This window comes from Silene latifolia, chromosome Y (genome assembly GCF_048544455.1).
Source record: "Silene latifolia isolate original U9 population chromosome Y, ASM4854445v1, whole genome shotgun sequence".
Lineage (NCBI taxonomy): Eukaryota > Viridiplantae > Streptophyta > Magnoliopsida > Caryophyllales > Caryophyllaceae > Silene > Silene latifolia.
The window spans coordinates 452,382,491-452,394,181 of NC_133538.1; the positions used below are offsets into that span (position 1 = coordinate 452,382,491).

Sequence of the window (11,691 nt, forward strand, 5' to 3'; positions counted from 1 at the left end):
ATTGTACTTGGCCGTCTTTAGTTATAGAATGATATGTACCGTCTATAATGAGATTTTGTGTAAAATAAATATTACGAAATACTCGTAGTATTCATGAAGTACCTAATATATATTGCTAAAAATAGTTTGAGACGGTAGATGTATACAAAAAACACTAATTTATTAAGGGTAATGATAAATACAGGGTTGTATTTAAGAACTAAATTACTTCTTAAAATGAAATTAAATTAGGAATTTATGACACAATTACGCGTAAATTGATGTCATTAATGCTTGATTTAAGTTTTTCTTTTCTTTTTTGGTACCTTAAATACAACCCTAAGGTTGTATTTATCATTTTCCATTTATTAATAGCAATATAAATAAATGATTTTCTTGCGCAAAAGGACTGTCTTTCATCGTATTCATTTTCTTGACATTTTTTATATCAATTTTGACGGAAAATTTATTGATCCCCTGCCAAATTATCATGTCCAAAGATGGATATTGAGCCTAATAGAGTCCTTATATAATGAGATGATAAATGACAAGCTTGATTACGCGTCCAAGCCATCACTTAACGCCTAAAACTGAGTTTAATTAATGGAAAATAAAGTTTAGGGTCACACTTAGGGGTACCATGTAGAAAGTTGGAAATTTGAGGGGTACCATCCCTTTTAATTATAAATTTCATGCCCGTGCGCTGCATGGGTACTAAAATAATTTTTAAAAAATACAATTAACTCTTTTGCTCATGGCAACTTTCAATCGGTTCAATTTCGAATCATGTTAAAGTATTAGAGGTTTTGAGTTCAAACCTTACAAATGTAAAAGTGTTAAAATTTATGACGGATATCCACGTTATGTTAAAATATTGAACCGTGCCTCAAACTCGTCCATGATCAATATGAGCACTTCTTTGAAGTAAGGAGCTGAGGCTTGTAATGTTATGTTTTGTAAACAACTAACTAATAAATACTCCCTCCAATTCATCATAATGATTCCCTTTGAGATGGGCATAATACTTAAGAAAAATGAATAAAAATGAATAAAGGACAAATGTGGGGTTTGCTGATAAGAGAGAGAGATGAATTATTAGGAGTTAAATAAGGAGTTGTGGGGCCAAAACATTAAGAAAAGTAATAAAATAAGAGTAAAAGAGTTGTGTGGGGTTTGGTAATAGGAGAGAGGGATGAATAAAATAAGAGTAAAGGTTACCAAAAAAGGAAAGGGGAACATTACTTGAATAATCCGTTTCGAAAAAGATGGAACATTATAGCGAATTGAAAGGAGTATTAAGAAACAGCTGCAAGTTTCAATTCTCACACGTGAAAAGAGCCGTTTCAAACAATCAACCAAGATAATAAATACTCCATAGATTACAACTTATTAATGTTTTACAAAGAACCGTGGAATACTCCTAATATGATTTTGTTTATGGAAAAACTCAAGACCTTAGTAAGTTAACAATAATATGTGTGGAGTAATACTCATTTCACCATGTTAATCTCGTAAATTAAACCTAGAAAAAGAAAAGGCAAACATATATACATAAGAAGTTACTCCCTCTGTCCCGGTCATTTGTTGTCCTTTTCCATATTGGGGTGTCTCAATCATTTGTTGTCCTTTCTATTTTGAGAATGAATTCTAAGAGTAATTTGATCCTCATTCAATTTGTTCCACTTGTCATTTCGTTATTGATCATTTCCTCTTTCCTTGATCTTTGTGCCAAAACGAAAGGACAACAATTAACCAGGACGGAGGGAGTACAAATTATTGCGTGAGACGGTCTCACAACCATTGTGAGACCGTCCTATAATAAATGTAAAAAGACAACTCTTCCATTTCCTCAAGATTTTATGCTATGTTATGCTTTGCTTTTGATCTGATTTCTGCATGACGCTTTGCTTTCGCTTCTTGGGAGGAAACCTTTACACATTCAAAGTAATAAATGGGCACTATAATAAAAGGTATAGAGAAATTTATCTCTTAAATAAATTAGTTATATAGTAAAAAGATCGTCTTAATTAATTTTGTGCTCTCTCTTCTTTCTAGAGAGAGTCTTTTCTCTCTTTTGAGAGTTTTATTATCACATAAAAACTTTTCTTTCAAAGTCTTTTTCAGCGAACATTGATCTTCTTTTTCCACCTTTTCAATAGAAAACAAAAAGAAAAACAAAACTTTCCTTTTTGCATGTACTTTTGGGAAATTGCAATTCCTCTTAACTGTTGCTATTCTCTAAAGCTCTAATGATTGCATTTCGGCGCAATCTTTTGGCAGTTCTTCTTTAAGATTTCTTTTTTTGTCAGAACTTTTCTTTCATTTGCCTTGCATGCAGTAACGAATGTTGGTCCTCTTTATTATTTAAACCTTTCCTCTTCCCTTAATCTTTCCATTCTCATCTTCTTTCTTTTTATATTTCTTCCTTTTTAATTCTCTGCATCTTTTCTAAATATGGAAAACAACTTCAATTTTTATATGGAGGATATAAATCCTCCTTTGGAAACTACCTTCAATGATATAAATTTTCGCACAGAAGCGGCAAACAATCCTGGTATCATCAGTGAATGGCGTTTTCCGAGGACAGGTAGCATTGTTTCCCCTAGTCCGGAGGGGTTAGTTGATTCAGTTTTCTTCTGGAATCAGTGTCTTTTGGGCTATTTGGTTGATTATAGGCTTCTCCGAGCTTATAATGTCAATCGGATCATTGAAGATCATTGGGCCACAAGGGGTCATGTGCATGTTCGTCGAATGGGAGATCTGTATATCATTCATTTTGATGACATGCATGACCTCCAGGAGGTGCTTGATCGCAACGTTTTATTTATTGATGGTGCTCTTTTGGTCTTAAAACAGTGGCAACCTGCTTTAGTTCCACGCACGGTTACGTTTCCTACAGCTAGGGTTTGGGTACGTGTGTGTGGTTTACCTTTTGAGTATTTAAATATGCATGTTGCTACCTTGGTTGCTAGAATTTTCGGGGAGGATACGGTTATCGAGGAATTTAATACCATCCCTGATCATGATTTTCTTCGACTACGAGTTACTATTCAGTTGGGTAATCCTTTAAACCCAGGGTTTTTCCTTGCATGTTGCGAGAATAAGCTGTTATGGATACAATTCAAATATGAAGAGATCTTCAAGTATTGTGTTCGTTGCGGTCGTGTAGGACACAAGGTTTCTCAATGCATTGAGCATATTGATGATATTGTTAACAGCATTAATTCCTCTTTGGAAACAGTTATTGAACGAGGATTTGCCGTCTTTCAAACACGTTATCAGTTCACTATGTTCAACCTCAATCTTTGTGCTTTTCCTTCCACCACAAGATTCGTGACTTCAAGAATAAGGCTTGGACGACATCGAGGAAGTTATGTTCCAGCTGATTATCTCACTGAACGAGTTATTGATTTTGATTTGGGTCTTGTTGATGGAGGACGAATTTATCCGGGGATGGAGTTCGCTGTTACCGCTCTCCCCTTTGCCAGCCCAATTATTTATGATAATGTTGATATTTTAAATCAACATATGCAGCATGCAACTGATAATGGAGAAAATTTGCATGTGAATGTTGATATGGAGATGGAGGATGAGGGTAATATTTTTCCAATGATGCATGGAGATGCTCCTAATGGTAATGTTCCTCCAGTAATGCATGCAGATATTCCTACGGAGCAGAACGGTCATGGTGAGCCTGCATTGGAGGATAATGGCGTTTTTATTCAAAGGATGCATGCACAAGGTCCTACTGATCAAATTGCTCATGCAGACCATGCCAATGGTTTTGTTGTTCCTGATGGTTTTTTAGATCCCCCTAATGCTCCTCCTAATACTCCTATTATTCCTTTGGTTCCACAAGCTAGGGAGATGAATGGTTTTGGGACAGAAAATCTTTTCATTGGTGATGATTTACAGAATATTACAAATGTCCAGGAAAATCATAATAATGGTTTCATTCCAAATGGCATTATTATGGGAAGGGATCCCCTTATTGAAGCTACCGATGATCCAGACATGCATGCAGACGGTTCTCCTCCTGTTCAAGGTACTAATGCTCCTTTACCCACTGAAAATGGTCATGTTAATTTTTTTCAGGCTGAAATTACTCCTAATCCACATGAAGCTCGTTCTGAACATAATGAGAATGTTCCTTCTCCTGATCCTGTTCATTTACCACATCATAACTCTCCTCCTGCTTGGAATCAAGGGGATCCATTTTTAATTTATCGCGGTCATGGAGAGATGGAATTTAATTTCAATGAAAATGCTTTCATCCTGAATTCTATTAGAGTTCGTGTGGAAAATCAAGAAGTCCTTGTTTTTAGGGAAAATGATGATCGAGGATTCAATCAATTTATTGATGCTCCTGAAGATGTTCTTGTTTTCTTTCATGCCCCGATTGCGGATTCTGATTTTGGTAATTTTATGGCTGCGAATAATGGTTTTACCGGTTCTGGTTCTGGGTCCACGGATTCGGTTTTCTCTACTCCTGAGTGGCCTTTACTGAGTAATTCTTCTCAATCTCTGGGTATGACTGGATCTTCATCCCATTCTGATCCACTCTTTCATGATGCTTTACAAGAGCTTAATGAGGGCTTTGCTCCCTTGGATAATGGCCTTATAGCAATGCAAAATGTGGACAGTACAGTCCCTCCTCGTGTTAGCAATGACATTATTGCGTCCAATCAACCTTCCTCCTTTTTTCATAGGGATATGCAGGTGTCTAATAATGATGGTCATGACATTATTCCCCATGGAAAAGGCAAGGACTTGCGTATGGTAGCTGAAAGCTTGGGTCATTCTTTTGGGTGTCCTCCTGCTTCTCTCAAACGAAGGGCTTTCTCTGACCCAGGGACGTACTGTAGCACGGGTATGGAGTTATATGATTATGATAAAGAATTTCTTAAGGTTAATATCAATCCAAAGAAGCACAAAGAGAATTCTGTTTTCTGTCATGGCGAGAGTTCTAAACATGGCGAGAGCTTTAGACCATCTTCTCCAGGTTTCCGTTTGACTATTGCTGATGCTGAATTGGTCGTCTCCAGTTCTGATTCTGATGAAAATGGACAAGGAGCTGCTATAGGTTTTGCGGGGGTTGAACCAACTCAATCCCCTCCACCAACATGAGGTGCATCTCATGGAATTGTAGGGGACTCAAAGATTCGCTCGCCCCTACAATTTCAAAAATAAGAGCGATGACCTATAAAAATAATATGTATGATATAGTTTTTTTATCAGAAACAAAATGTAGTACGCAGTATGTTGCTTCTATTTTTCGGTTTTATGGGTTCGATCATCATGTAGGGGTTGATGCAGTCGGTTCTAAAGGGGGTCTTTGGGTTGGATGGAAGTCCTCTTGGAATATTGATTGTATCACTAAGAATCCTAACTTTATTATTATCAAGGTCAATGAATGTGGTGGACGTTTCTGGTATGTCTTCTTTGTTTATGGTTCACCAAAAAAGGAGCAAAGACAATCAGTTTGGCTTGATATTGAACATTGGTTGTCTCGTATGGATTCACATTTTATTCTACTTGGTGATTTCAACCAAGTAGAATTTAAAGAAGACAAGTTGGGAGGTAATAAGGGTTCCATTTATGGAGCAGAATTTTTCTCGGAATGGAAAGTACGTAATTCCCTTTCTGATATTGTTTATAAAGGACCGAAGTTTACATGGTGCAATAACCGTAAGGGTACCAAAAGAATTTACGAACGTATTGATAAAGGGTTGGCATCTCCTTTATGGTGTTCACTATTCCCCTATTCTGGTATAAAACATTTCCCTATTCAATGTTCTGATCATGCGCCTATTGTTTTTGATACTGGTTTTTTTGAGCCACATAAACGGAAAATCTTTCGTATGGAAGCATGGGCTTTTGAATATGAGGAAACACTTCAACTATTGAAGCAAGAATGGTTTCACTACGATAGAGGATCTCCAGTGACTAAGCTTTTGCGGAAATTACGACGAACTCGAAATGTTTTCAAGAAATGGACTCTCAATAAGCGAAAATCATGGAATGAAAAATGGTCGGAATTTGATAACAAATTAGAATTCGAACTGGAGAGAGTTTTTTCTGGACATAGTGAAGATGGTTATCAAAAATGGCATGATAGTTATATTGAATTTAATAAGGCTGCAACTCTTTATTGGCGTCAACGTTCAAAAATGCATTGGATTAAAGATGGGGATGCTGTTACTAGGTTCTTTTTTAATTCAGTTAAGCATCGACATGATCGTAATTTAATTATGGGTTTGAAAAAGGCTGATAATTCTTGGACCTTTGAGAAGCAAGAGTTAGTTGGTATTTTTGATAATCACTTCAAAGACATATATGGTGTCAATGATTCTTACGGATCATTTCGACAATATCAGGAAACCCGTGAACACTTGTTTGGGAATATAAAGTCTTTGTTATCCAATGATCAGCAGGATTATTTCTCTTCTTCGTTTACGCGTAAGGAAGTAAGAACAGCTGTTTTTCAACTTGGAGCTACTAAATCACCTGGACCAGATGGAATTCCTGCTCTTTTTTATCAAAAATTTTGGTTTCACATTAAGACTGAAGTTGAGAACGCTGTTCTCTTTATGCTTAATACAGGGAATATTTCTGCTGAATTCAACCGCACTGCTATTGCGCTCATTCCTAAGGTTTCTAGTCCGGAAACGGTCGATAATTTTCGACCCATCAGTCTTTGTAACGTTATTATGAAAATCGTTACAAAATGCATCTCTAACAGATTAAAGGGGGTCATGTCTTTTCTTGTTGGGGATTATCAAAATGGGTTTGTTCCCGGGAGACACATTGCTGATAATATCTTATTATCACATGAATTACTGCATCATATTTCCAATAAGCGTGTTGGCAAAAGGGGTCTTATTGCTGTTAAAGTAGACATGAGCAAAGCATACGATCGGTTGAATTGGAATTTCATTAGATGTACTCTTCTTTCAATGAAGTTTCCAGCCACCTTTGTCGACCTCATTATGAATTGTGTTACTACGGTTTCGTATGAAGTTTTGATTAATGGTTCGCCGGGAAAGAGTTTTATCCCTAAAGCTGGTATTCGTCAGGGGGATTCTCTTTCTTCATATCTCTTCGCATTATGCACTGAAGTTTTATCCCAGTTACTTTGTTCAGCACAAGACAAAAAATTGATTAAGGGTATACGAATCTCACGTGATTCTCCTCCTATTTCGCATTTGCTCTTTGCAGATGATTCTATTTTCTTTCTTGATGCTCAGGCAGCGGATTGTACTGCTTTAATGTCATTATTATCTCAATATGGGAACGCATCTGGTCAACGCATCAATGAAGATAAGACTACTATTACTACGAGTCCTAATTGCACTCTTCGGAATTATAAGGACTGTTTGAAAATCTTAAAAGCACCGGGACATAAAGGCATGGGTAAATACTTGGGATTACCTACTGATTTTGGATCTTCGAAAAAGGAGATTTTTGCTATGGTCATTGATAAAGTTCGTTTACGAATTCAAAGCTGGAATAATAATTATTTATCATCGGCTGGTCGACTGACTCTTGTTAACTCAGTACTTTCTTCGCTTTCCCTTTTTTCTCTATCGGCATTTAAAATGCCGGTAAGTGTGAGTTCGAAGATTAATTCTCTTCTTTCACAATTTTGGTGGGGAGGTACTATTAGGAGGAGGAGTCTCCATTGGTGTAGTAATATTATTATTAGTGCTTCGAAATCTGATGGTGGACTTGGCATTCGTAATATTGGTTGCCTTAATCAAAGCCTCTTAGCCAAAATTGGATGGAAAATTTTGGCTGCCCCTGGTAGCCTTATCAGCAGAGTTCTTGGGCCAAAATTTAAATTATTGTCTCATACAATTTTCAGCTCCTCCTTTACCACTTCTGGGAATCTTTCATGGGGAGAACGTGGCATTCGTTGGGGTGTTCAGTTACTAAGGGAGCATCTTGCTTGGCAAGTTGGTTTCCCATCTCTTCTTGATGTTTGGAAGGATAAATGGATTTTTGGCTTGTCATTGGGACAGCTTCTCGGCCTATCAGATCATGAAATCAATATGAAGCCCCCTCTTTCTGTGTGTCAATTGCAAAATGCTTCTGGGGATTGGAATGTTGAAGCGATCACTTCCATTTGTGGCAATGCTTTGGCTCCTTATATTCTTGCTCTTCCTTTGGCTGTTGATGAATTTGATGATAGTTTATTTTGGCTAAGAACTACAAATGGTCAATATTCTGTTAAAAGTGGATATGCAATGGCCTTCACACGTCATTGGGATGCCAAGGCTACTCATACGGATCATAATCGAATGACTCGTTCGTCTAAATCCTTTTGCAAACAACGTTTATGGACTCTTCCTATTCAGGGCAAATGGAAAACTTTTCTTTGGAAACTTCTTTCCAATTCTCTTCCTATTGGGCTTGAAGCCAGTAGAAGAAACCTCCCATGGAATTATCAGTGCAAATTATGTGCCTCTTTTGATGATCATTTGGAATCTTTGGAACATCTTTTTCGAGACTGTTTGATCTCTTCCCACATCTGGGCGGGTTCACCATTAGGCATTCGTAGCTTTAATGGTAACAATATCCCCATTCAGTTATGGGTTACTAATTGGATTGGTTTTCTTCTTAAGGAGGATTCCTTGGACTCTTGCATCCTCTTTATAAGTACCTTATGGCGCATATGGTGCTTACGGAATGATTTGGTCTTTCGCCCGGATTCGGTTATGGGGTTATCTTCTCAAATTCGGATTTTAACTACAGATGCTATCAACAATTCCTCTGTAGCTGCTCTTCCTCTGTCCATCCAACCCCCGGGGGACACTTCTGTGATGGAATCAATCAAGCACCATCAGCCATTTTTTATCATCAACAACAGCCTTTGCCCTGATTACATTAGGCTTATGTGTGATGCTTCGTGGTTCTCGGATTTTAAGGCTTCTGCTGGATGGGTTCTTCAAGACTCAGTTGGAGTTGTCCTCCATACTGGGCGTTCTAGTTTTTGAGCAAGCTCTGCTTTTCAAGCCGAGGCAATGGCTCTGTTTCATGCTCTCAAGGATGCTGTCAGTAAGGGTTTTTGGCATGTTGATGCTCAGTCTGATTGTCTTCCTTTGGTTCTTCTCCTTGCTGGCTGCACGGATGTTCCGCAGGATCTCAAGACTATATCTCGTTCTATTTTAAGTGTTCTTAATTCGTTTCACTGTTGTACTATAAGTCACTGTCCACGGTTTTTAAATCAGCCTGCTCATCACCTTGCAATTTCTGCAAGGTGATGTTCTTGGCCATTCCGTCAAAAAAAAAAAAAAAAAAAAAAAAAAATTAATTTTGTGGTTTTCAATAAACATATGTATGCCTGTTAGATAACTTGTAACTGACCAGATATTTTAGCTCAAAGAAATCTGCAACCAAGCAATAGGTTCATAATGTGGAGCATATATAATAAGGGTTTTTCTAACGTGTGTCCTAAGGGCATACATTATGAAGATAAATATAGGAAGATTTATTAGATATCCTCACTAATTATGATAACACTAAGTTTATTCTTACACTTCTCATGAGAATATGTTGTGAATCTTTTCATATTTATCTTCTTAATGTGTGCCTTAGAGCATCCGCAAAGGTGAGGCTCCCCATATCTTCTCTTTCCTTTTCTTATTCGTCCACCTCATTTTCCACTAACTTTTCCATTTACCCTCCTCATTTCATAATTACATTTATGCAACAATGGGGTTCCCCAATTCACACACAAAAATTTGGGAACCTCCCCAAAAGTAACACAAATTGCCTTACTTTTTTTTTGGGGAGCTCCTCTAAAAACAGTGGAACCTCAAATGTTAGGGAGCTTTGTGCAACAATGAGGAGCCCCATATGAGGAGAGAGAGGACATATGGGGAGGCACCTCCCCACCTTTGCGGATGCTCTTAGGGCACACGTTAGAAAAACCCATATAATAATAATATTTTTTTAGGGAATATGTATGAGATGTGTTCATGTGCCTGTATTTGGAGTCAACTTACAATAAAATACCTTTTCAATTCTCCCACAAATCAAATATTCCCTCCGTCCCGATCATTTGTTGTCCTTTTCCTATTTTGGGTGTCTCAGTCAATTGTTGTCCTTTCTATTTTAGGAATGCATTTGATAAGCAATGTGATCATTCACACCCAATTTGGTCCACTTGTCATTTAATAATTGGCTCCCTCCTCCTTCCTTGGTCTTTGTGCCAAAACCAAAGGACAATAATTGACCGAAACGGAGGGAGTACTACATTAAAAATTGTTTTAATGCATGTTGTCTTCATCCTTTCATACAATTCTAAGCATTTTAAGATCTTCAATGCCATCCCCCTGCACGTAAGTTACAATTCATGTTCACGTAAAATACTCTGTTTGTGGACTTTTATCTTTTAACTCATAAATTCCTAATCCTAGAGAAATAGATAGATTCTAAATACACTATATAAACACATAATATGTACATTTATTTTTCCAATTTGACTTCTAAACTCATTCCATAATATTATGTCTCGACGACTTGCCTAATCAACTACGCCTAAAGTTTATCCGACTTAACTCCATTCAATAATGTGTAATCTTAATCCCTCTCATCTTTCGATATTTCTTGATGAAACCGTGCCTATTTACCCAATCCGACAAATATAACATCATTTGAACTCTTATGTACCGAAACTTTTAAGGGGCGTATATAATCCATAAAATTGAAGAGCTACACGATATATACATACTCAAAAATACTCCGTATTCAAGAAGATAGTTTTAACATTCTAAAACACACCCTAAAATACTTTACCAAGACAGTATTAAACAAAAGGTAAATTAGAACTACGTGTATACTCATTCAGTTCCGGTCATTTGTTTACTTTTAATTAAAATAATATGGTATAGTTAATGTAAATATATAGTTGGGAATCCTATTATTACCTTTCCTATGAATGAAAACATATGATGAATTGTAGGAGATGAACAGATAAAACACGATCAATTGATAGCTCTTACAATGTCAACCTGATCGTCAAGAAAAACAGAAAATTATGATCAAATTCAAAAAGAACAAATACGTAGAGAACAAATACTAACTAACAAACAAATAGTATTTAACAATGCATAACTACAGTAAAAAGGAGTGTTTAACTCATTCATGGCAACGTCAAAAAATTGTGTACAATTCCTATTCCTATATATAATAAACGAATGCATACTGATTGAGATTAGGTGGTTAATTGGTTCATGAATCCTAAGCTTCACAGAACTCAAGCTTTTGTCTAAAATTTATCATCTATCTAATGTATGTAGTATAGTATTAACCAGGTAGTTTTTACATATTTATCTTTTGCAAAAAAAATCTTTTGATGGGTAGATAGAACTAGTTTTAAACCCGTGTAAAATTGCACAGGTATGTATTTGGGTTAGTATTAATATTTTTGGATGTATATTTGTTTTTGCATTTCTATTGTACTTATCTAGTTGGTCTAAATCTACGATCTACATAATTTATGTTTAAATTTGTTACAAACACGTGTTCACATACACTGGTTTATAAGGAAATAACGTAATCTACTCTTGTAAATAAAAATTGCATACATAAAAAACTTTACATCCGGATAAAAGAAATATAATCTAATATAATCAAATTTAACATATGTATGTAATTCATTTGCATTTTATGTTCGATCCCGTATATAAATGTTATTCCTTCTTGAAA

The 11,691-nt window shown here is 36.3% G+C and overlaps 1 protein-coding gene across 1 annotated transcript; it reads left to right on the forward strand.

Moving 5' to 3' along the window:
* Positions 1–5,174: 5,174 nt before the first annotated feature.
* Positions 5,175–8,975, forward strand: LOC141632799 (uncharacterized). Its single transcript, XM_074445311.1, has one exon. It carries the CDS (start codon positions 5,175–5,177, stop codon positions 8,973–8,975), a length of 3,801 nt encoding a protein of 1,266 aa, XP_074301412.1.
* The last annotated feature ends 2,716 nt before the right edge of the window (positions 8,976–11,691 follow it).

Coding starts and splice junctions, on each gene's coding strand:
- LOC141632799 (XM_074445311.1), top strand. CDS start 5,175: ATGACCTATAAAAATAATATGTATGATATAGTTTTTTTATCAGAAACA.